Source organism: Chiroxiphia lanceolata, chromosome 13 (assembly GCF_009829145.1).
Source record: "Chiroxiphia lanceolata isolate bChiLan1 chromosome 13, bChiLan1.pri, whole genome shotgun sequence".
Taxonomy (NCBI): Eukaryota; Metazoa; Chordata; class Aves; order Passeriformes; family Pipridae; genus Chiroxiphia; species Chiroxiphia lanceolata.
The window spans coordinates 3,694,876-3,721,572 of NC_045649.1; the positions used below are offsets into that span (position 1 = coordinate 3,694,876).

General features: G+C 41.0%; 1 protein-coding gene across 2 annotated transcripts in view; it reads left to right on the plus strand.

Moving 5' to 3' along the window:
* The window catches only part of WWOX (WW domain containing oxidoreductase), a 493,269-nt gene that overhangs the window by 461,278 nt on the left and 5,294 nt on the right, over positions 1 to 26,697 (plus strand). Inside the window, exon 9 of one of the 2 annotated variants that reach the window (XM_032701432.1) lies at positions 601 to 648. The exons of the other annotated variant lie outside the window; for it this stretch is intronic. Within the exon in view, the coding sequence (XP_032557323.1) occupies positions 601 to 609 (9 nt within the window). The 3' untranslated portion in view covers positions 610 to 648. Of the gene's footprint in view, positions 1 to 600; positions 649 to 26,697 lie in introns of those variants that run through there. 2 annotated transcript variants of the gene reach the window in all.

The following is a 26,697-nucleotide window of genomic DNA, read 5'->3' on the forward strand; positions in this document are numbered from 1 at the left end:
CACAGGGCAGAAACATGACGGGTTAAAAAGCAACACCAGAACTATGTGGTTGGGTGAGCAGGCAAATCCAGATACATTTTGTCTGGAGTTTAGTTCAAAGGGATGTAGATTCTTCGCTCCGAAACGGGAAAGTTTCCATCCTTAAATATTTTTTGTGAATTATTTTTAATTTTCCTAATTTCAGAAGAAACCTGTAGCAGAAAGTGTCTGCCAGCAGAAAATTACCATATTGAGCTGAGGGTGGCACACAGTTCATCATCCCTCGCCTGACCCTGCCCTGTTTACTCTGCTGGGGTAGGAGCAGTGGCCGGCCAAGCTCTGCTAGTCAGAGTGTATTACCCTGTCAGGGAGAGGCCAGGCTGCTCGGATTCACCCTGAACAAATTACATACCTCACTACATCTCCGAGCAAGGTAGCAGGGTTATAACTCAGTCTAAGCACCATTCACTCTTCTATTACCTTCATAACCAAGGTCATACTAATCAACTCAATTACCAGTCCTCTTGGACATTTTCATAATGTTTTCTGCTAGTTGCTCTCCTGTGAAAATCTCCCGGTCTAAGCAAATTAATGCCATTTTTATAACTATCTGCATTTCAGGTACAGTGATCATCTTTCAAAAGGCTGCTTCATGGCAACAAATACCAGCCAAATGTTAGAACAACAAGGGTGTTCAGCTATATTCCTCTCTTGATCTCCTTTATTGACAAAACAAGCTTAAATATACCTGAAAATAATGCTGTACGTGTCAGAAATGAAGGATAAACTATGTTGGTGTAACTTCTAAGAATCTGCAGCTCCCCCAGGAAGGCTGATCAGGAAGCTTGGTCTTATGTGTTGCTTAATTTTTGGACAATCCTTTAAATGTCACATGCAGTGTTTCAAATGCAAAGATTCTCTCTCTGTAAACATTTCCTCAGTGTAAGCCTATCTCCCTAATCTTTATGTTTCTCTGAACGTTATTCTCAAAAATTCTCCCCATACGAGATTTCAGTAAGAATATTAATGCCTAAGTATTTAATTTGGAAATTCCTAATGTTTGCACAGCCACATCTTTTAAAATCTCCAAAAAGTATTATAGCATCAGGCAAAACAATCAGAATGCACTAATTTTTTAATAATTTATATTTCTTCAGGGCTAAATTGTTCCCTCAGGCAGTTTTTCCCACTGGAAAAATTAATTTAGTCTCTCTTCAGGACTGTAGTGTTCAGTGGAATAAACAAGAGACTTTTAGTTCCTCCTTATTCTCAGTGGGATCTATTGAGACACAGCTCTGAAGTCTCACCCTCCTGTGATCCCTTTGGGAACAGATATTTCATCTCCCTTAGACCCAAGTCTCCTATAACCCCCCCCCAAAAATGCCTTCACTTGACTCTAGTTCCTACTAACTTATTTTAAAATAGGCTCAGTGAATTTAAAAGTGGTGTATGTTATTTCTAGCCATGCCCTGTCTTGCTTTCACCACCCGAGAAGCACCTTGATGCATCCTGGGGTAAGAAAGGGGGTAAATATGACACAGCTGATGGCCCTGATCCTTCACTTGGAAAGGGTCTTGTCCACTCTCATTGGGCTGAACCCGTTTTTTTTGTTAAACAATTTGGCTACTTCACACACTCTCAAAGTTTAAGGCGGCGAACTGACTTTGCTCTGCTCCATAATCTCAAAAAAGCACAGTCATAACTGGCATTTGTCACCTCTATAAAACAAGAGCTGCCTTAAAAATTGAAGTGTTTAAAATTGGCATTTCTGAGCCCCTAGTTGAAAGCAGCCCTTCTGCAGCAGCATGACAAAATGCATCATTTTCATAATAAGGGCAAGGGGAGAGGCTGCCAGGTGGTTTGTATAACGTGGCTGCCCTGGCCCAGCAGCAAGAAGAGTTATAGCTACTTGAAATTTTGATATATGTGATGTCCCATGCACTGAACTATGAAGCCCAATGGTTCCTGGAATATTAAATTGATATTGTAGCAGCTTGAAAATTGACCTGCAGTAAATGTGTTGTTGTTCTGCATTTGTGCTGTTGCTGTTAGCATTTAGCAAGGTGACCCACTCCAGGAAAATGGAAAACTTCTTTCCTAGAGAGCAGTGTGGAACTAGAAGTGTTGTCAAGAAGTGTTTAAAACATGAACCCATAGGTGCCTAAATCATACCAGGCTCCTCTGCACATAGGTAACTTTTAAGCACCTGGTTCTGGATACACGAGTGGGTGCTTTACTGAAAGTTTTGTATAAAGTAATAATATTGAACCAAAACTTGTTCAGAGCTGGGTCTTGAGGTATGATAGTAATATAGACAAAAATGAGAGGGTTCCAAACCCCTCTTTTTCACATATTAGTAGTGTTTGTCCCTCTTAAATGCTCTCTGTGTTTTTCTGCCTCACTTTTTGTCTCTATTCAGCAGTGTCCATGCTTTAATTCAAATGTGAACTTTCATTACTATCTGTGCCCCAAAGGAGGTGTTCGCTGTTGTTAATAATGCAGAAGATTTTAATTTATGCTTCATCCAATGTAAAAATCACAGCACCCCTGCTGCTGAGAGCCCTTTTCTGTCCCCTTATACAAACTGATTGTTCTGTATTTAATATTGTTAATACTCTTCCAGCTTTTCTAGGTGTTTTGATACAGTTGATCAGAAGTCATTTTACTTTTATAGCCATTATACTGATGTATAATTCTCTTTTATTGATCAGTCCTCAATGTATGACTATAATTATATGAGTGCAATAAGCAATATTATGAGGGATTTTGCTTCTTCATCCTGTTTGTTTGAAGTCTCAACTGTAGGGCCAATTTTCACATTCCTTAAAGAAAGAATTGCTAAAATAAATTCAATCACAGAAGCTTTTAAAATTTGAAATCCCAGGAAGCTAATTAGCATTTGCTTTTAAGAGTGCTTCCTGCTTTTTTATGTACATATAGATTTGGACATCAGATGGGCCTGGCACCTTTCCAACATCAAGATCATGTGATTTTTTTTTTTTTTTATTTTTTTTTTTATGCCCTGTAGAACATCAAGCTTTTGCAGAGCATCATGGCAATTAAAGAAAAAAAAGGGGAAAAAAATCCATCATTATTGCCTTTTTACCCCAGGTAAACAGTGATCATGTATTAATATGGTACTTTAAAAATTGTGGTTGTGTTGTTTTGCTTCACACTCAGATGATATAGCCATGCCAAAAATACAGTGATGTTGTGTCATCTTCCCATGTTTTCTAGCAATAAATGCAGCATTTGGAAATAAATACTTTTATAATCCATGCATACTATAATGCACCAAGATGCTCATTTATTTGTGGACTGACTGGTAAACATGGCAATTGTGTAAGATACTTGCAGCATGAAATGCTGTATACAACAGCTGTATGACTAAATCTACATACTAGCAGTATGATCTCTTAATAAATCTTTGCACAGCACATATCCAAAGAGCTGCCAAGTAAAAGGGGGATTTTGGTCATATAACTAATGAGAGATCCATATATTTCCTTCCCAGATATGTATATTCAAACAAAGGCCTAGGTGGAATGTTAGTACCAGACTCACACTCACAGTGTAAAGTCAGTTTGCACAGGTTTTTTTGCTTTCTTTAAAGTATGATCCACATTATGCTCTGCATCAAGCTTTTGCACTTGTGCACATTTTTATTTTTGAAGGAAACATAGTGGTCTGTGAGCTGATGGGGAGCAGGGGGGATAAGGGAATAATGATGCAGGTTTTAATAAAGAAATTCTTCCCACGAGGGAGGAGAGGAGATGACTGTGGTTTTAATAAAAGAGAAAAAAATCTGCCAGCATCAAGAAAACAAAAAAAAAATAATTAGGAGTTCAACATGTACACGTGAGATGCTTCCAAAGAGAAGTGCTTACAATCTTTGAAGAAAATGTGACTTTTTTGGTATTTACTAAAGGTCTTTGGAGTAAAGAAAGGGGGGCTTTGTTTAGTAAGATCCCCTGTAGTTACTCAGTGGGACAGGAAGGTAAAACAGCAAGTTCCTGCGTTGTATCATAGTCCAAAGTTTAAATAGGATAAACTTCAATACCAGAAACCAGGCCAAGGTTCTATGCTACACAGGATTCACAGTTATTTTTTAAGAGTATCTATGACAGGATGCTGATAAATATCTGTATTATTAGTGAGTCATGGTTCATGTTAGCCAGATCTTTGGTGATATTTTTGCTCATAGATATTCAAGTACTGGTGGGAAAATAGCTGATGATTGTCAGGTTTAGGTAAACTTTCCATTTGCTTCGCTGTTCTAAATCATTAGTCAAGTAGTATTTATAAACCTGTGCTCAGCCATTATGGTACTTTTCTTGAGATGAAACCTTCATTTGATACGCCCCAAGTCAGGGTACTCTCCTGACTCTGTGTTTTATCTTCTTTCACTCTTGCTGAAGGCAACTCGAAAGAACCAACTTGCATGATATAAAACCTGTAGCACTGAGTTTTCCAGTACCTCCATATGAGAACATTAACCAGCTCAGAGAAAATTCCTGTGGTGGGTTCACCTGTGTGATGCCATGTCAATAAATCATACTGTGGCTCCATTAGTGGGGAGGAATTATTTTAAGGACTTAAGAGTTTTTAATCTCAATCCATTTTTCCTTTCAATAGCAAGTTGCAGTAGCCAGTATCAATGTCAGCACCCAAGCTGGGGTAGCTGCTGTATGTAACTGATACTGATGCTGCTTCTTCTGTCCTCACCCAAAGGAAAATAAAGTAGCTGTAACAAAGAACAGACATTGTTCTGCCATCCCCAAAAAAAATGTTTCGTTCTGCTCTATGAGAGCTGGACAAACAGAACATTTCTGTGCTGTAGTGATGGTCTTCACCAAACTTGAACCTGACTCAGAGCATTATAGGAGAGCAAAGCAATGAACATTTAAAATCTTTTTTACCTCTGGTTCCCTATGCTCTTTTCTTTTCCTTTTTCTTTTCACTTATAATGGATTTTCACAGTATTTCTCACATGAATTTAGAGAGTTGTCAGAGGTTGATAACCCCCCACTGAAGTTTTGGGTGCTGCTAGATGCTCTGCAACTGGTCACTTTGACTCTGTTTTTCCTTTGTTTAAGATTTTCAGGAACATCAAAAATTCTTTCTGTAAATGTGGCATTTTTTTCTGCAGTTTATCTTTCTGCCATGACTGTGGTTCCAGGTAGGGCATCATACAGGGGCTGTCTTCTGGCATTGCTCCTTTGGCAAGGGCAAAAACAGTTCTGAATGATGCTTTTCACACACAGTGTCTGCCTTTGGAACTCCCGGCTCTGTGGGACTGATCTGGGTTGAACCCCTCCACAACTGTGTGTATATCAGATTTTTAGGTGGCACATTATCAGTTATGCATGAAGTGATGGATTTCTGCTTAATTCTGGTAGGCTCTCAGCAGCAGAGCCCCTTTATGCCCTTCATTTGCCTCAACGAGGGGAGTCACTGCGGTCATATGCAAATCTTGCCATAATTACCCACGATTTTCTCACTTCCACACTGACTGGCTGCACCAGAGCTTCAGCTCCAGGTCTGCTAGGAAACTTCAACCATGAGCTTATCCCCTACCTAGAAGTATTTCCTTTGCTCTCCAAAATTAACATTGATTTTGTTCTGAAGTAGCTCTAAGCTCCCGTTTGGTCTGACAGCACAAACTCTTCTTTATTTTGCAAACTGCAGACCAGACCAGCTGGTTTTCTAGAGCTGCTAATTTTATTTTCAGTAATGCAAGTCTAGAGAAACACAGCTTGTTGACCACCAGAACAATGGTATGTCTCTACCCAAAGCAGAGGAGTTAATTTGCGATGGGGTAACTTTATGTCCTAGTGGAGAGGCGAGTGTGTGAGGTTTGTGTCACACTACGAATATGCCTGCAAGCAGACGTTCCTGATGGGTGATATAGTCACTTAAATGTACACTCACCCAAACTGGACACTGTAAGCCAAAAGTTATGCTGTTTTAATGAGAGCTTTGTAATTAGGTTGTTCATTTGCTGGGTGAAATTGTCATTAGTAGAGGAAGGTTTTATTAATTCACCTTTTCATTTAAAGAATATAATGAATCACTAACATTCTTATAGGTACAGACCACAATTATTTCTGCTTCCTGCCTTGCAAACATCTTGTTTCAAATTAGGTTTATCTGCTGTCTAAAACTAAATACAATGAATAGATGTATAATAAAATCTTTTAATTGTCTTAGCATATGTTGCTTTTATTAGGTGAGAATAATTGCATTCATGGGATCACCTACAAAGTCCTTTAGAATATAAAATTGAAATGGCTTCACACTGAGTGCACAAGTCCTTCTGAGCCGTGCCATTTTCCCCTTCACTGCCTCTTGTCCCCCTTTCGCTGTAAAGTTCACATTGAAGTGTGACAAGAGACACTTGACAACTGACACATGCTGGATCTTATCAGCAGTGAGTGCAGTCATGGGCCCTGACTGAAGAGCGATTGTCATTTCTACACCATTTATTCCTCTCCCAGCCTCATTGCTTGCTTCCTTTCTGAGGAAATTTTCCCTGTTAAAGTACTGTACTTGTCGTTCTTTTTTGGTGCGTGTCTGTGGTTTTTTTTTTTCTTTTTTTTCTTTTTTTTTCCCTCACGAGAGGATTTTGTTATGCATTCATCCCATAGGCAAGCCTCTAACAGACTTCCTCTAACCTCTTAGTGTCAGGACTGCTCTAAGCTGATTCAGGCTAATAAAAGCAACCCAACAAAGCTTTGATGGTGTCATTACATCTTCCTTAAATCCCCTTCCTTGCTAACATCCAATAATTCTATTACCTCTAATCAATTCACAGGCTATTTTATTTGAAAGGAAGAGAAATCAACTTCAAACCATGCCGGTGCAGTTTGCCCAGGATTCACAGAAGGTGATGATGTTTCTGCCATGGCTTCAATTGACTCTTTAAGTGAGTTCTGGGCTATTGAGCAGTCTGATCTTTTATCTGTGCTCTGCCAGCCCAAGCCAACAACAGCAGAAAATAGACCGTTGTTGCCTCTTGGAAGTTCCTCCACTTCTACGTAGCACTGTGTGTCATTTCTGTAGTGTAGATAGCGTGAGCAATTGATAAATTGAGAGTGCAGAGGATGAGGCATCAGCTTATTACAGTTCTTAAATGCAGGAGTTTGCTTTAAATTAACTATTCCTGTATTTCTCCTGTGTTGGAGCTCCCTTATTTTTCCCTTTTTTTTGGACAAGAATTTTGCCCCTGTTGTTTTAACGTGCTAGAGCTTTCACGCGTGCTCAACCCCACCAGGGTGATTGTTGGGTTTTGTCATTAATACTGCAGAGCAGAGATGTCTGAGCAAGCTCTCGGGCTATGTTCATGCATCGTTGTCTGGCGGGGGCTGTGTCTGCCAAAGAGCTCATTGCCCCCGGCTCACGTCAAGCCGCGCGTCACGATCGCTCTGACAGAACTGCTGCCACCATCGCCCTAACACAGCTCGTGCAAAATAAGCCTGGTACCTTCAGCAGTCTAAATAATAGGTCTCTGCTAAGGCAGCCTTTAACTGAAACATCTGAGTGATTAGGGGAGCAGCCTGGGCTGCAGGTAGTGCAGGGTGAGTGGTACCTGCTGGAAGGCAGGGAATGATGAGCAGCAGAATGTGGGGTAGAGGTTCCAACATCTCTAACTGACGTGGAAGGAGCCAGTAAAGGACTTTGGAACATGTTCTACGTCATCAAACTTGGCTCCCTAAAGCAATTTCAGCCAGATCATCTATCCACAGAAATGTACTCTTCTTAGTTGGTGGTGATTGTTCCTGGTTATGTGGCAGCATGAAGCATTAATGTACATTAGATATCAAGATGCCCCAAGAGCTGCTGGGGTAAGGCCCTTACCCCCACAAAACTAGGGTGTAGTTAGGAGAATACCTCTCCATAACTTGCTGCTGAGAAGAGTCTTCATGTTCAGAACTAGCTAAATTTTATCTGGGTCAAGGCTCCACCATGTTTCTAATAGAGTTTTTAAGAGTATGTTGCTATTGTCACTTTTCTTAATGAGAAACATGCATCATTTCATCATGCTTTGGTTTCCTCCTTTATCTCTTAGTCTATACAAAAGGCAGAGTAGTGGGCATCCTGTTTTCTCCCACGCTGTCGTAGTTGTTCCTTTCAGAATAAGTTGAATTTCAGCTCTGAACTGAGGAGGAATTCATTGCTGTCCTCGTGTTGGTTAGCAGTTACTCACGCAGAGCCCCTGGGATGACTCAGCTAAGCGTGGGTGGCAAACCAACATAAGTCAGGATTGCCTGCGCCCTGTACCCAACATCTATTTTACTTGTTAAACTGTGGCCTGGATTGTTTGGAAATATGAGGGCTTTGTTTTCTACCCCGTGTGCTCATGCTGTAAGAATTAAAGCATGTCTTTTCTGTAAACATCTGTCGATCAGTTAAAAATTACAGAAGCGCTTTCCGAAGCATGGTTTGGCGACGTTGCTTGTGATTTCGGTTGTCACACGCAATACGCCTCGTACAGCAGGATTTCATCGCTCTCAATTGCCAAGAGAGATTTCTGAGTGTACGTGACATGTAAATGACACTGGTGTCACTGCACATAAGGCTGTGGTTACGCTCGTGTCTGTTCCCATGTGTGCTACCTCTGAACCTGCACGTCGCAGGAGTTCACAGCTCGGCTGAGCACCCCACACTCCGACCCTGTGTCCCGGCTGGGACTGGCAGCTCAGCCAGCCAGGCTGGCCCCCAAAGCCCAGGCCATGGGATCATGGAGCTGAATGATTTCCCTGCAGCAGGAGCTGATGGCAGGTGCTGGGGGCAGCCTATGGGGGCCCACGGCAGCAGTGTCACTGCCTGGTGTTCCTTCCCCAGTGCTGAGTGAGAGGCCAGGGATGGCAAGAGGAATAATTGATTCTGATTGAAGTGAAATTAAAATTTAGAACCTGGATAGCAGCAGTGATTTACAACACTGTAGCTGAACTATAGGTTTTAATAATGTATTTTAGCTCCTACAAAGATGGAAGAAATGTACCAACTTCTATTATCCTAAAAGGGAGAGGGAGCTTTGCATGGAGGTGCTTGTTCCAAAATGCAAAGTTCATATGAGTTTCTCTTTTTGATCATCTCAGGAAACAAGAAAGGTTTAAATGTACTTTTTGTGCATGTGAATGTCCATCCTGTTAATGTCTCTGATCAGGAGAATTTAAGTTCAGTTTTTCACATTACCATTTTTTTAACTCCTCCAGTACACCATCAGGCAAAAGGTACCTAGAGAAGGTATTTAAAGTCATTCAGAATAAAACATTTTAGTCTGTCGAATTAAACTCTTTGTAGCAGAATCTCTGGACTTCCAGTTAAATATTTTTTTATATTATGGTTTATGAGCTGAGTCATGACAAAATCCTGCCCTTCAATTTCAGCACTCATGGAGAAAAGAGGTAGACAGGCAATTTACAGGTTAATATTTTCTTTAGGTCTGTGTATCACTTGTTTATTTAGAGGTGATTTGATTAAGCAAGTAAAGAACATGGAAGAATGGCCTTTATTAGTAGTATGTTTCTAGATCAATCATAATTTGATTACTGGAAGTCCATCCTGTTATCAAATCTATTTCTCATCAAATATTAGTTAGACATGGACAATACTGTGGAACTTCTTCACTCTGTCACAATGTTCAAGCAAATGTTGTTTTCTTTGCATTTTAACATAGATTTTTAGTTTATTGAATTGAAGTGTTGGAGTTTATTTTCTTTAAAATTAGTTTTTAAATAGTTTTTTTTGATTACCAAAACATTGAAAACAGACCCCAACTTCTGCATTTCATAGCCAAAAGCTGGAGAAATACAAATCAAGAATCCCTTTCTGGAATTAGGCTTGGTGAGTTCATGGGAGAGAGGAACGTTAGAGAAAATGGGAACAGAAAAGAAAGGGGTGAGGGAAGCTTGACAAAGCGGATCTGTTAATTAGTTAAATCACCTGTGGCATCAGAAACCTGAGCTGCCCATGGCCTGCACTCAACAAGGGGATTTCTTACCTTTCTCAGTCTCTGAGGTCAACATCAGGTATAACAGAGAAAAACACTTCGATCATAAGATTCAAAAAGCCTGCCCAGCAAGATGAGGTGGATTTAAACCACCACAGTAATTCCAAAATCAGTTTGATTTCCAGATTCTCCATGTTGCGGTATCAGAGAATCCCAAGCAGAGAAGTGGTTGGTTTGGAACAGATGAAGTGGAAGGAAAGGAGATACAAGCAAGGGAATGCATGGGAAGAGAAAAAGAGTGAAGATCAGGATGAAAGAGTTATGAGAAACTGTTCTGTTTTAGGATGTAAGTGGGACGATAATTTATTTTGTTCCTGGCACAATGAAACTGCTTAAAGGGAGAAGTTATTAGCTCTTCTTGATCATTAAACCAAATGGGGAATTTGGAATGCAGACAGCTGGGAAAACAGAGGTTTTGAGGAAGAAGCTGACTTACTCTTTTATTAGTTCTATCTGCACCCAATGTAATTGCCATCTCAGTTCTGGAATAGCAAGTTATGGTTTTACAGAAGCAAGGAATATAAAATAGTATCTGGCCTTCAGAGTGGTGAAGTGTGAATATCTGCAGCATAAGCAGCAGTTGTGGTTGTGTTTGCTGTGGAGCATCTAAAGAGGATGTTGTGCAGACAGCACCAACAGTGTTGCAGAAACACCGTGTTCAGAGGACCAGGTTTGACACTGTCGTGGCACTCAGTGCTAGAACTGTTTGGGGCTGGCTACTCACTGGTAAAGGCAGAAGAAAGAATTGTCACTCTTCTGGAAAATGTTGAGGACAGATTACTTTCACATTCAGTAAAGCAGGATAAAACCCCATGCCTGTCATCAGCCTCCTGTTTTACCTCTTATTTCTTTGCAAAATGATGGAAAACATTCATCTGAGACACATGTCTAAGCATTAATCAGGCCAAACCCATCAATTCAACAGTGATGCTCTATTTTATCCAGACTATACTCTGTAGCAAGAAACCACATTATTTCTGCATTAATTCTTCTCCCTTTTCCTGTATATTTTTGCCTTTCCGCCTTCTGACTGGTATTTGTTGAAGATATCTGTGCACAAAGAGCCTTTTTCTCTTGTGCCCTTCCTGCCCACATATTACAATTGAGCCCAAGTAACACGACAAGCGGTTGCTGTAGAAGTTACTGAGATATAAACAGAGAGACGCAGCCTTTGTTATCTAGACATGAAGGAGGAAATGGAGAGTGGGGAGGGCTGGGTAGATTTTTATTAACTTGCAGTTGGAATGGATTTGAGCTGCAACATCAATGGAAAGGTACATATTTACCTTTAAGTGCCTCAGTTTTGTGTGTCCATACGAGTTCCCTTTTGCGGTGTGCAATTTCTTCCACAGATTCCAGAATTCCCCCCCTTCGAAGGACTCTCCCGAGGCAGCAGAGCTATGCCACATCTTAGCAGAGAAAATTACAAATCACTAATTTAAGTGCTTCTTAGAATCGTTTTCTTTTTGTTTTGTATAATTTCCACACTTATAAAATCAAACTTCCAGTTAAATGTTTATACAGTAATTCAGCCGGCTTAAGCCATCTGCTAGCGTGGCATCTGCAGAGCTGCTTTGAGGCATCCTCGGTATTGTTTCCTTCACACGTCTTGTAGCCTTGTATTTTGGTTGCAAAAGGATCATTTTTTTTTTCAATTCAACACAAAAGAAGTGCTGTTTATATCCCTGGATCTAATTGTCAGCTTTATTTCCAAACTCTACTTCAAATCGACTTCTTATGCCTCTAAAAACCTTATTCTGATTGACGTTTACTTTTCAAAACCTATATTCAGTCTTATCTTGCTCCTTTATTATACCTGCCTTTATATCAGTATTCAAAAAAATCCTTATCATTTGTGAAGAGTATAGGTGGGCTTGGAGCATTAGTATTCATACTTGCATGTTAACAACTGTTATAACGCGTACCAGAGGGAAAATATTATTTCTTGTAAATGCTTAATAATTACAGTCTTTATTGCATCAAAACCTGTGTTTTGACAGATAGTGGAAAGCTTTAAAAGCTTGTGTGGGATGGATGACAGATAGCTGCAGGTGGAAAATATTTTTTTAGGTATTGGGTTTTCTATCGCAGGTACTGTAAATATTCTTCCAAAATAACATTAACCTTCCAAACAGGGCTGGTAGTGTTCAATGATAATATGTGTATTAGCAAAAAGATACCTGGGAAATAATTCTTAATGATTCCATCTAATTAATCTATGGTTGGGACATTAACGTCTCTTTTCATTAAGTTGGGAAGTATGAAAGACTAGAAAATTACTGCTGTGCTGAATTTAGTGCTTTGGGTATAATTTGAATGGATGTGCTAAATTCTTGGTCATAACTTGCACTAGCACCTATTCTAAGACAAATTAAAAGGGAAGCTTATCTGCTGTTGCACTTTACAAGAATACTTGGATGCTTTTATGGTGTTTGCAGCATATGCCTATGTGAAGGGATTTGTTAATACATTTTATGACACATTCTCCAGTACTTTTCAGCACATGTGATGTCTCAGGTTGTGTAAACAGCAACACAGAAAATGAAGCTGGATGATCACTTTTTCTGTTTTGGTTTTCTTTTGGTTTATTTTTTTAAGTGTGCTCTCTTACTGGATAAACATTTGCATTTGCAATTCAGTCCTATCAACCAGTAGCCCACTCCACTGCAAATGAGGTCATGAGAAGTCTGAGAAAGTTCATCTGAACTCGCAGTTCTTTTGTTTGGAGTGTAGATATTCTGATCAAGTTTGTGCTATGGTCAACTGGACCTAACACCATGGTTTGTGCTTAAAGCTTAACTCACGTGTTTTAAGAGTTTAACGAGCACAATAGCAACGCTGCCACCTCGTTTGGACACATCCTGGGTTTTGTGTGAAATGCCTGAGCCTCTGCAGTTTCAAGTGTCTCTTGAGTATTAAGGTACCTCGATAACCTAATAGGATTTTAGGTTTTCAATGAGTTTGAGAGTTATCCAGTTGTGTTTATTCCATCTTGAACACTATGTTTGTAATGTTTGGTCTATTGAAGTCAATGACAAGGCTCCCACTGACTTTAATGGGATCAGAATTGCCAACCCAGAGAGAAAAGGCAGCGGGATGTGAGATTTCTGTCAACTGCCTTTAATATTGCATCTAAATTGAGAAGACCACTTCTCTTACTTCGAGGTTGTGGGGATGCTAAAGTGTACTTGACAGATGTCTTGCCAAGGGTTCAAGCTGATTGCTGAGAAGTAGCTCTCAGCAGTCCTCTCGCAGACCGATACTGAATGCAAGTTGGGCTTGAGCATCACTCCATTCAGAGTGATTAAACAAGGCAGAGACAAACTATCTGACATCAAGCGCTGCCACGTTTTATTAGCCCCTTACATCACGCACAAGGCCAGGAGGCTCCAGCCAGATACGTGGGCAGATATAAGATGTTCAGATTCCAGCTATGTACTGGTAGTACTCCTGAAAAACAAACTAACTGCGTCTGGCTGCTGCAAGGGTTCAAATCTGACCTTTTATCCTTTTTTTTCCATGATTAGATGGATGAGCCAAAACTGTAGACTACAGTACCATTTCAGATCCCCAGTAACTTTCTGAGGAAGGATTCTTTCCCAAGAAAAAGTCCAAAGCGCTGAGACAAAGGGTTTAATTTTGTACCTGAACCGTTTGTTTCACAGATGGGACTCCCTATGGAATGTCATTCCTTGAGAAGTCAGCAGGGGTCACTTAAGTTCATTATTTTGCAGCAAATTCACATTTGGACTTGCCAGGAAGTAAGAGCTAAATATCCTTTAGGTATTTATCATTTATGCCACTGAGTGATTTTCCCTTCTATAATCTAACTGGACTAAAAAAAGTGATCAAAACTGTGTAAGGAGAGTTAGATAGAAGAGCTCCAATACAGCAGTTGGACAGAACATATATTTCACATGTTGCCAACTGAAAAACATTATACCACTTAAGAGCATATTGCACTTTGATAGGAATTTATTGTCAAAAGAGTATCCTCCTAGCAGTATATGGCATTGTGGCAAAACAGGGGATAGAGATCTCGTTACAGACCATCATTTTTACTTGTATGAAGGAAATGGAAAAATACTGAGATAGACTCAACTGACTGGTATCAACGGGAAAGGATCTTCTGTGCTTTTGCTGGGAAGCCAGACACATTTTCATTCCTCCTGTTGGAGAAAGAAGGAGAGATGTGTATCCCGTCAAAATAATGTGTTTCTCTCTTTGAGTGACGACACATGTGCCCACTCACACTGTGGAGGTACACTCAGCTCCAGCCCTCCATCCCAGGTGCTCCCCAGGCTCAGCAAATGCATGTCCCCCTTCCCTCCTGCTGTTGGGCAGGGGGGGGGTGCTGTGCTCAGCCCCCTTCTCTGCCCTGGCCTCTGGATAGAACATCTTAGATCTTCCATCAGGAAAACTTTGACTGCATTTTTGGAAAGGGGTGCAGATCCAAGTATAGCAAAAGCTAGATTTCCAACGTTGGTTGCTTCTTAAGGGTCTATTTAAGGAGATAGTTTAGAAGGAAGGCCTATGAAATCCTTGTGGACTCTGGCAGAAATTCTGGAATTTTTGATACATTTGTTTTATATTTCAAAATTTTTCATGTTGGACAAATAATTTGTTGAAATTCCAGTGGAATTCTCTCCTTTCCTCAGTTTTCAGGATGGGTTTATCAGAGACTATCTTGAATATCAGCCAGAGGAGTAGCTCAGAGAAAGCTTTGTGGTGAGCAGGATGTCCAAAAACTGGGATAGGAAGAGCCTCAAATTGTTTTTGAAGCGTTGAATGTCTTGTGTGGGCTTGGAGTTGGAGTTCCTTTAATCCTGAGTTGGTACCAGCTAGAACAGGCTGTCTCATAAATATCACACAAAAAGATCAGAATTGCCTGGGTTTCCAGCTGCATGATCCAGAAGACCTCCGCATCCATATATTACTTAGCCAGAGCAGTTTGGAATTTTTTTTAGCTACCTGCTTTACTTGGTCAGGAGATGCTGTTTTCTTGGCGTGCCTTGGTATTGCAGGTTCCTGCTTTTCAGTTAGTGCCAGGACACTGAGCTGAGCAGCAGGGCTCCCTGAGCTCCTGTGTCTCAGCCCCTTCTTCCCTGGCACTGCAATTTTTGTTGCTAGATTGAGTGAGAGCTACAAGAAAAGGAAGCTAATGGTTCTCTCAAATTAGACTATCTTCTGCCAAAAGAGTTTAAGAGGTGCATGTCTTAGTACAGCAGCATTGGCATCATTAGTACTGCAGCAGAGGATGCTGTCCAAAGAGCCTGGCTGAGGCTGGAAAGAGGTGCTGCAGACAAATGAAGAGGACAGCATAAACCCTCTAATCCTTCCAGAGATAAAGCACTGAGGGAGCTAATCAGGGACACATAAATTATCAGCACAGCAGATGTAAGACAGAACATTGCCCAGAGAAGAAAATAGAGTTCAGTGGAATATAGGTCTGACCAGATGTACAAACATACACCCAAACTGATAGGAATAGGAACTAGGAATACATACTCTTCAGCAATATTTAGGATGACCCAGTAATGTCGTTCCTGGCCTTACCTCTGCTGTGCAACTAGCCCTTGATTTTCTTATTTTCTTTGCTCTCTTTGTTCTGCTATTGATTAGCCTTGGTACAGATGTTCTCTTTTTACATTTCTTTTTTATTTGCTGCTTGGTTTGTTGCAGTTTATTCATTGTGTGATTGCCTTAAAAGAGTAAAGGGAATTTAACATGGCAACTGAAACCACAGAGATGAAAAGGTGCTTCATAGTCTGACGAGGTCAAGAAGTATCATTAGCTCAATGCACAAAACTGCTACTAAATGTGAATATGATTTGTGTGTGATAGTCTCCATGGGTAATACCAAACAATTGCATGAAAAACAGCTGTAGGAGCTCAGATACTTTATAAGTGTTCACTTGATATTTTAAATGAGCTTTTTATATATATATATGTATGTAAATATAAACATGCACATTTGAATTTCAGCATTAGAGAACGATAACCTGCCAGTGGGCACTATCAGTTACTGCATCTGTAGAATTATTGTTGGACATGTACTGATTTCCTAATAATAGTCAAAGTGATCATTCAACCTACAGTTAGCATGCCTGGATTTAAAATGCAAAACAGCAACATGCTTCATGCAAATGTCAACTCTGCCTATGTTCTAGGGTGCATGTCCAGAGGAGGAAACAATAAGTTTATTCTTCTCCCCAATCAGACTTTTCTGAAAGGCTCAGTTATGTCTCCAACTATCACATTGAACACGCACTAAAGCAGCACATTAATGTGCCTTTTAATGCTTCTTAGGAGTAGATCAAAAGAAATGTCAGGTGCACTTTACATTCCTCCCGTGATGTGTCTGAGGCTGTTAGTGCATCACCTCTGCGAGGGCCGTTGTTCCCAGCCTGCCATGCTCAGGCCGTGAGTACTCTGCTGGGACACTGGCCTCCTAAAACACTCAGGGATTTACCTCCACCCCATTACACCTCATGTCTCAGCTCCACAGCTGGATGAAGCCAGTAGAGCTGTGCTTTTGGCCTTTGCTTTTTGGTGGGAGAAAGAGCTGTTGAAATCAATCCGGGAGAAAACGTCTTAAAACTCAAGATGCTGGAAAATGGAACTTAATTAATGGGAGCAAACTTGCAAACCTCCGCTGCAAACTGTTATTATTTTGTTTGCTTGCTTGAGGGAATATGTCAGAGTGGTGTTTACCTCTTAGTACAAGCTTGGCTGTTCTACCCATCATTTATTTTTACGTGATTAGCAGGTGAACTTGTAGCTCTGTCACTCTAAACGCAGGATGCTTAAAATGTGCAAGACACAACTTTCCTTAACAAGGACAGAACCGTCATTTCACTGGCCCTGCATCGCTTGGCTCTGTAACAGAGTGGTGACTGATGCAGCACACTGCTGCCACATGGCTCCCCTTGGAATATGGGGCTAATAGTGGCCTAAAGATTGCAGTTAATTTGTGAGATGCAGCCAGGATATCCCGTACACCCACTGCTGTAATGTGGACACTGTGAGAACAGAGCTGAGCTTCTGAGGTTTGCAGAGCCGAGTGCATATAGCATAAAAATGGAAGATGAACAGCAAAGAAAAGGTCCCCAGTGTCAGATATTGGGGCAAAACTGCAGGAGACAAGGCTAAGGAAAATATTTGAGAAGGAAAGGAGAAGCAAGAAAACAGAAACGCTGCAGTGTGCGGAACCACATGGTCAAGGACAAGAAGGTGGAATTAATGCAGAAGTGGGGAAGCAGTGAGAAGGGTTCAAGTTTTGTAACAAAGTTCATTTCTATGTTTTCCTCTTTCAAATGGATGCTTTGAATAAATAGTACTTTCATTTCCCGTGAGGCAGAGGTGAATAATAAGTACCTCATCTGGGGACGCCGATCTCCCCAACATCAGTCATCTGCTTGCAGCCTTACACTCCGGCAGCGCTTTGGCTGAGCAAATTAGCCTGAAGTGTTGTGCCCTTGGCTGGCAAATCCTTTCAACCCGGTTGAACGGACAAAATGAATACCCAGATTGTTCCTACGTCTGTTATTCTCTCGTGTTTATCTGGCTGAGCTGTCAGTCAGGCCATTATAACTGTGGTGCACACTCAAATGACTTGTCCACTCACAAAAGCAGAGTCTGTTGATGATAAGCTAAACAAAACTGGAGAGCGACTGTTGACAGAGTTGGGGGATCTTGCAAATGTCTCAGGTAAAAGCTGAAATGCAATTTGGGAAGGTGCAGAAGGAGCTTTTCTTACGCGTGTGTAGTTTTAAAGTGTTCACCGGGATTTGTCTGCAGACGATAAATGGGCGTTTGTAATGAATTGGGTTCCTCTCTACCTTAAAGAAATTAAGCGGCACGGAGAAGATTTTTGAAACTTGAATGTAAGGGTATATTGCATTTACTAGAATTAATTATCCTGAAAAGACATAATTTACTCCACCAGGCTTTGCCAGGACAGAGCGTAGCTGTGATCAGCCATGTGCTGCCCTCTCCCCGCGCGGGCGGGAGGAGTGGCAAACACCCACAGTGCATCGGGTGGGCTGTGTGGGGCTGCTGGGGAGCTCAGCCAAACCTTCCCACAGGGCTCTGGACACAGTTAACCCTGGGGTTTAGTTATCCTGTTTCTGCTTTGCAGGACCTGTGGGTTTGAACATGGTGGTTGCTTGCTCCCCTTCCCAGGCTGGGAGGATGTTTGTGTGAGGGGAGCTCATCAGTTTTACTCAGGAAAGGAACTGGTCTTCCTAAATATCCAGCAAAGCAGTGAATGACACAAGTGAACTGTTGTGTGAAGATTTATTTTCTGAATTTTTCCATGTGGATCCTGAGTTAGAAGTAGGACTCTGAGCCACTCCTGAAACTAATTTGATTGCGTGACATTAAATAATGCGGTGCCTTTCTGCTGGATGTGAATGTAGCCAAAGCCTTCTCGGTCCTTTAGTCTCATGTTTGTGATCATAATTAACGAGCTTAAATTTTACATATTATGAATGGTGAACAGTCTCAGATGTCTGAACAGTGCTGAGCCTTACAACACAAAGTGTCTCCTCCAGCTCCTTTCCAGACAGAGAAACCCAGCATCTTACTTTTTGTGGTGGAAAGAGAAAAGACAAGGCTGACTAAGGCTGCAGTGGTTTAAATCCTCATCAGTGACATGAAGAGGCAGAGGAAAACTTAAGTAAAGGAGGTCCTATGTCTTGCTGAGAGTTTGTTACAATGCACAGTTAGGGAGGGAGATGCTGCTGAGAGCGTGGCACCGCACGACAACAACTCTTTTATCAGCAGCTGGTGCCTTCAAAATCCCAACCCCAGTAGCCTTGTTGGCGGTGATGATAACTGTAACGGATGGAACAGCTATTTTTCATCAAATGCTTGTTAGTCAATTTATTAGATTCCTAATATACTAATGCACTCATTTGGCAGGCATCTCAGCAAACGAGACTTGCAGTGGCGTGTACTCATTCAAAGTCACGGTAACTCGCAGGTTGCTGATTTCTCATCAGCACTCAGAAGATAATTTGCAAATGTGCCATTTATCATTATGAGCTTTGTAGAAGCAGATCTCGTGAATGGGATAAACAGATAAGAGTCTAATAATGAACATTTCCTTCCCAAACACCACTGCCAGCTTCTGGAGTATTATGTTTCAACATACATTGCACAAACTGCACCTCTATGTGCTTCTGAGTTTGCCTGTGTTAGTGAAGTAGTTGGGGACACAATTTTTCAAGGATGGCCTTATCCATCTTTCTGCTGAAGGAACACAGATTTGAACTAGGTTAGACATTGTCTACTGAAAGACATAAGACTTTTATTTGTTGCAGTTTAAAAGCCACGGGCATGTGGGGACTTCTTCACCATGAAAAGCCACCACTTACCTTCCGGCTTTCCTTTTCTCACTGGAAACATAAGCACCTATGAAAAGCCACTGTTAAAGCCAGCAAAGGGATTATTCAGAGGCAGGATGGCGAGGATTATATGGTGGAGGTTGCTGAAGGAGCACTTTTTCCCCCAGCAAAGACAACAGGCTGTATGTATGGATGCTCTGACCTGTGCTGCTGTTCACCACTGTGTTTGACTTTGCATCGCTGGCTGCTTTTTATTCACTTGTTCACTTCTTACTGGGAAGAAGCCTCGAGTAACAGTAACCGGGCGATCGGTCTGCAGATGTGATTCCTGTCCCCCTTTGTGACATTCAGGGTGGAGGCCCTGCATACAAATCATTGCTACTTATTTTTGCTTCTGCAGATGTGGTTTTATTAAATGAAAGGTGTAACAAGAAGCCCAGCGTAGGAAGGAGCCCTTCTGCCAAATGGCTCTGTGTGTTTAGCTCTGTGACTGCTCTCCAGCAGAGCTGGGAAACCATGCAAAGATATTGATAATTGATTCCGTTTTATATAAGTTAAAAACTAGCTTTTCCCTCCTAGTGTGAAGGTAATGGGTTTTGTCTGTAGAAAGATAATAATCCTGTGAACCATTTCTACGCCCTCTGCTAAAGAATAGTACAGCTTGCACTTGAATGTAATGCCCATGTCAGCTCAGCTTTTTAAACATTCATCTTAGAAGAGACTTCAGGGTCTGGAAAGAGATCTTCCCCAGACACCAAGATAAGTGTGAGGAACTTAAAAAGTCATGAAGATCCTGTCAATTAATGTGTTTATTCTCATACATCTGCTCTGGAAAAAACATCTTCAGACATGAAAGCTGTTTTCTTTCAATTAAAAAGTTGTCATTGTGTTTAGTTTCCATAGATAATGCAAAGGGGATTTTTTTTTTCTCCCCTTTACTCTGTTGGGGTATAAATGCATCTCTTTTTGCTTCTTACCCTTTTCCTCAGAGAAATCTTAATTTATTACAGGAACAAAAAAAAAAAAGAAGGAAGAAGAGAGCTAAATTGAAACCTTGTCTTCAAATTTGTATGCAGGAGGTGACTTGATTTAGAAGCTTTAGGTAATTTCTTTTTTGTTCACACTCCTACAATTGAAAGGCTCCCACAAACAGTGTTACAGCACTGAAGGGAAGAGATGGAGAAATTTATCAAGCTATTTATCAAACTATTTTCACAGTCTGTCAAAGTCATAAGCATGCTGGAAGAGAAACATAAAGAGCATGTTCAAACAGAGGAGCACGTCTGACTGAGCAGCCAGACTGCAGCACAACCAGACGTGGGGACTGCTCTGGACTTTGGCAGCATCTGCCCTCAAACCCAGTCCTGGCACTGGTGGTATTAGATCCTGGCTTGATGGATTATGGATTGAGAAAATGAAGTAGAAATCATCAAACCTGGTGTAGTGGAATATGTCCCTGCCCATGGCAGGGAGTTGGAACTAGATGATCTTTAAAGGCTCCTTTAAAACACAAACCATTCTATGGTTCTGTGATCATTAAACAGAGGGAGAGATCAGAACTAAGGGGAGAGACTTCCCCCCTCTCAGAGTCTCTGCTGAGATTTACAAACAGGGATGGTGTTGAATTTAAATATTCCACATCCTCGGCTGGGGAATGAATCATATCCTGAGATGGGACCTCGTGCTTTGGAGGAAACAGCCCTGGAATACACATCCTTGGTGGCAGGTCTTGGGGGACAACACTGGCAGAGCAGGGGAAAAAACAAACAAAAAAGCAACTGAGATTGAAGGAACCAGTCTAGTAAGAAATCTTTAATTTCTAATGAGCTTTAAAGGATTTGAGAGAGTTGATTTTTTTTTTAACAAACCAGTTCAAGTACATGCCTTCAGATTATAAAAGTACCTGAAATTGCCTAGAATATCAGCATGCATAGCTTGTTAATATTTACATATATTTACATGGGAAAACAAGAGAAAGATCTACAGTTATTTACAGTCTACATAGAAGAAGAGAAAGGCAGCATAATTGTATTTCCTAAAATACAGTAGTTGAATAGTCAGCACATGCATATTAAGATATATTTGCATGATAGAACGCAAATGTTTTAAGACATACCTTTTTAACTCCCTATGCTAAGGTATAGCATAATAAAGGTAATTTTTTTTTTTGTGTTTTGTTTCTAGTCTATTTGCATCAAGTGCTTTAAAATGTTCACTAACACAGCGGCGGCATTATTTACCCTGGCAATTAAAGCAACAGTACACACGATAATTTCCTACTAACTAGCAACAAGCTGCTGGTGAATGAAATATCTATTGTTTCTCATTATCCATTGACCAACATACAGGGATCTCTCCTTGTAAAGGCAGTGCCTAAGCTATCACCATTAATTATAGAAGTAATATAAATGAGACTCTACAGTATGTACTAAATGAAATATTAACAAGGCCGGTGTCTTTGAGCCTGAAAGATGCACTAACAGGGCACACTTTACAGCAGGCTATCTATGAAAATCACACATACATAATACAGGAGTGCCTGGCTTACAGCTCTAAGCCTAGACTTTAGAGGCCTGTTTGCTAGATCTGTATTATTGCAAAATACATTCCCTTAATTAGTTTCTGGAAGACAGAGTTAGTAGCTACTTTCTTACCATGGTACTTCCCCATCATAACACCCTGTGGTTTTTCAATGCATTGTATTATTGAACTGTGTGTGTCTGTGTTTGTATGTGCATATGAGTGTGTATCAACAGATGAAAAACAGTCTTTTATCTTTAAAACCTAAACAAACAGCTTGTTAAATATCTGTCCCAAAAGGTCACTTGCTTAAAAAGCATTATGTTGTGTGGTGGGGTTTTTTTCCACTCATGTCTGAAATAGAAATCAGTCTAAAAAACTATCTGTGCATGAAGGAGGAAGCCAAATGTCAGCATTGCAATGGCATTCTTTGCAATATGAAAAAGTCTAAATTTGGACTAGTAATAGTATTAAAAAGCTATATAAATATATACAGCATATACAGTCCCGTTTGTATACATACATTTATATAAAGTATATATATAATTAAAGTTAGGTACATTAAAAACATAAAACATTTCAATTCAGCATGTTAATAACAGAAGTGATTTCAGTGAACTCCCATCTACGTATGCCCAAACACCAGCCAGACCAATTCTGATGATTTAGTTGCAGCAGCACATCTAATCTCTCTTTTTGGCAGGGTGTGTTTATTGTCAACAACCTGTTTGCTCAACTCGTCAAATTACCCTTGCCTGGAAGAATCCTCCCTCAGCTGGCAGGTTATGTGTCTCAGGAGGATTTCCAACGTCCTCCGCAGGATTTCTATTTTGACAGTGGCCAACAAGTTGTGATAGGACTCGTGTTTGTACAAATGTGCATCCCAAAAGCTCAGAAAGTGAGCTGGAGTGGATTTTCAGGTATGATCAGCCCCCAGCAGCGCTGCTGGGATGCCCAAGGACTGTCCCCTTACATGCTCTTTGCTTCTCACTGCACTGGCCAGTGTTGGCACACAAGGCAGGTGGCAAGGAATGGACAGCAGCATCTCATGGTCAACCTGATCTCACCCTTACCCCATTAAACTCCAAAATCAGGATTGATAATTTTCCTCAGGGAATTTTCCCCAGAGAATTTTCCCAAATCTAGGAACGAGCAGAAGCATGCAGGATCGCACCACTGCTCCGGACCAGCCTGTGAGAAGACAAGATCATAGAAATTTGCATGCAGTGTTCAAAACTGCCACTTCAGTGGAGCAACGATGTCTTAAAAGTGTAAATCAGGTGTGAACAGGAGTTCAGTGGGCAGGAGAAGGAAAGGCAGCAGTGATCTGCCTGGAAACGTGGTGTGGGTGAAGAGGCCAGGGCCAGCAGCCTGCGAGGTGTGCTGCTGCTCCTGCCCTCAAATGCCGGTGGAGCAAGAGAAAGCCACGGGCTTCATTACAGCTTTTGGAGCTTAAGATAGCTCTGTGTCAGCCTTGACACAATTTTCAGAAGCTGATTGTGGACTTTAATAAGATACTGGAAAAGAAAGTAACACGGTGCTGCCTGTGGGAACCAGCTCCCTCCCAGATGCTGTGGTAAAAGCATTTACATTGCACAGCCTGCTGTTGTCTTAACCATTGTATGGTTTCAGCTGAGATATCTGTGAGGGGCTGGCAGCTACAATACCAGACCTATGAGAAATATGTGCCCTTCTGAGAGACAGCTGTGGAGCACGTGGGATATCCTAAGGCAGCTCAGATGTCTTAAGGTCCATGTTAGGCAACTGAATCCCACTCCTGGTATGCCATGATGGCTCTGCCTAGCATATGCAAAGGGTAGGAGAGATGACTGCCCTTTTAGGGACTAGTTCCCTCTAAAGTATCCATTTTTTGATACTCAATGGTGTTTTGGCAAGTAAAGAGTTTTACCAAGTTCTCTGTGAGCTGGGCAAAGTGAAACAGGGTGAGAGAGGGAAGAGACTGGAGCAGGGTCCGGAGTAGTAGGCAGCTTCACAGGTTAAAGAATTAAGTTTATGCAACAGAGAAAAATAGGCATGATTTTGAAAGGTAATTACATTTTTGTCAGCTATTTTGCCAACCTTGTTGTACATCTTGTACACATTTTAACAATAATATAACACTTTATACTTACAGAGTGCTTTTCCACAGTAAGCATGAAAGCACTCCATAAATGTGAACTACTCCTCACAACACCCCTGTGAGGTGGGTAAATAAGAGTACTCTCTCCATTTTACAGCTTGGAAAAGTGAGGTACAGGGAGCTGAAGTGACTTGTCCAAGCTCACTAGGGAAGGAAAAGTCAAAAAGATAAAAATCGACCTAGTTCTTCTGACTTCACGTCCTGTATTGTATTTTTTTTTTTCTCCTGTGGAGTGATTGCAGACAATCTGTTTGACACTGGATGTTGGAGGTTGGAAGTTTTCAAGCTCTGTCACTGCTGTAATTGAGAACATACGGGGTGTTGCATAACACAAACAACACGGTGCATTATCAAAATACATTTATTACAATGGACACAATTTCTTTTGCAAAGTTAAAACCCAGAATGTAAGTTAAATATAGCTGCATGTACTGAATAGTTGAAATAATCACTAGGTCTTAATGCCTCAGCAGTTGAAAACAAATCCTCTTTCGTGAACTACTGCAGTTTCCTCACTCAAAGAACATAGCACACTTATCTCCTATAATGTATGTAAAGAATACTGTAAATGTGTAAGGGTTTTAATGACACTAAGAAAAGTTACAGCTTGAAACCAACTATGCTTTGCAAGTAGAGAAGCTGATGGAGTTTTGAGTCTTTGTAGTTGGGAATTAGTTGAAAAAGGAATACATCAGAGGAAAAAAGCAGACCTTATAGATTTTGGTTTATCCGTTGTATTATCTTCTAAGAGATGCTTTGCTGGTTTAAATGTGGTGATGGGGGAAGGGGAGGTGGTTGAGAACCTCTGGTTTAGATGTGGTTCGGTGAGACCTTTGAAAAGACTGTAAATACAGCATCAGTTCAGGTCACGTTTTCCTGCTGGCACTTGGGTGGAAATAGGACCTGAAGTCAGCTGAGCCTGATTCGGGGTTTTAGATCATATTTGGCAGCTCAAAAGTTTTATTTTTTTAGCTGCAGATATGATTTCAGTTTCACACTCACCCAAAACGGCAAAGGCAGGTCTCAGTTTCATATTTCCTGGCTGAAAAAGCAATCAAGGAATCCTGTTTTCTTACAGGACACTAATACATACATATTCTGAGTGTTACTCATAAGATAACTGAGTGTCTGGGATTGCTCTGAGTAAGAGGACTGCTGCAGGAACTGAACAGTTCTGTCATCTCACAGGCAAGGCTAAAACTTGTTCAGTGCATTGTAGGAAAAGTGACTGTCCCTCACAGCTCTGAGTTATCCCAGTAGGAAATGGAGTAAAGTGATGCCTGACATTGAGAAGTAGCTCCCTCAGCTACAACTGGCCTCAGCCATGGGTGATACCTCCAAACAGCTCTTAAGATTGCTCCTAAAAACACTTGAGATACTGGGGTATCCCGAAGGTTGAATGAGAACAGGAGGATTTTAGACTTGCTAGTGCTTTTTAGAAGAGGTCATTGTGCTCCATGTTGTTCCCAAAGACTTGAGGTCAATAGGAAAAACAACCAATTTAAATTACAGAGAAAGGAATAAGTATAGTTTGAGAAAACTCTGCACCAAAATCCCAGCTGGGGATTTGCAAGCAATCCCAAAAGGAAACAAATCCATTCTGAGGGCAGTTTTCTCCCAGGAGGGGAGCTCAGGTGCTGAGCCACAGCTCGGAGTGGGGCTGCCCAGCCAGGTGCCCCCAGGCAGCACAGCCCCACAACTCCCCCCTGAGCATCAGCATCAGGCTCACAACAAGCAGTGGAGAAGATCCTCATCCACTGCTGCAACAACTGCTGCCTCCAAGAAGGCAGCTCCAGGTGGACGTGCAGCTCGAGGAATATAAAATAGCAGCTGTCACTTTGGGGTTTGGTTTGGACAATTTGGAACTGATCACTGTGGAAACAAATTCCGTATCGTTTTGTCTGTTATTCCAAGGAATAACAGAAGCCAGCTGGTGAAGGGTTTTTCCCTCTCTAGCAGAATGGATTTGAACTCTTCAGGGTGCTTTTCAGAGGCACAGAGAAGATATGGGAGACCCCATTGGTTTCACGATCTGGAATATACCTTGGTTATTAGCTTAGGTTTGTGGTTGGACTCAATGGTCTTTTCCAACCTTAATAATTCTGTGATTCTACCTCATCTTCACACTGCTGTGTAATGAGTTATTTAGGTACAAATGGTATGCTCACAGTGCCTTTGTGTGAATCTGATATTTTTATGTTAGGGTTATGTTGGCTTTGTCTAATAGTCCTGATGTGAATAATAGAAACAGCCTGAAGATTTTCAAGGAAGCGCTTGCCTTTTATTTCACTTGAGCTGCTTGCTTTGAATCTGGCCCTTGTCACAAATACTTGCCTCTTATGTCATTTTGAATTCACCTCTTTCCCTTGGCCATCTTTTAAAATGCTCTGTGCTCAACTTAACCTTAAGCTACCAAGATAACTGGCCTTTATCCTTAATTTTTCATAAGAAAATAAACCCTCCTTTTCAAATACGCTGATCCCACCTCCCTGGCAGGCAATGTTGAGTGGATCCTATTCATTCATAGTTGATAAATATACAGATAAATTATGGCTTTGTTTCTACTATTTATATGCTTGGTATGTAAACTTGCTTCAGAACAGGCGTCTAATTTTAGAAAATAAACATGCATTTGAAAGTAGACAAATCTAAAAACTAAACATTAACTGTGTAATATGTTTTCTTATCAGGAA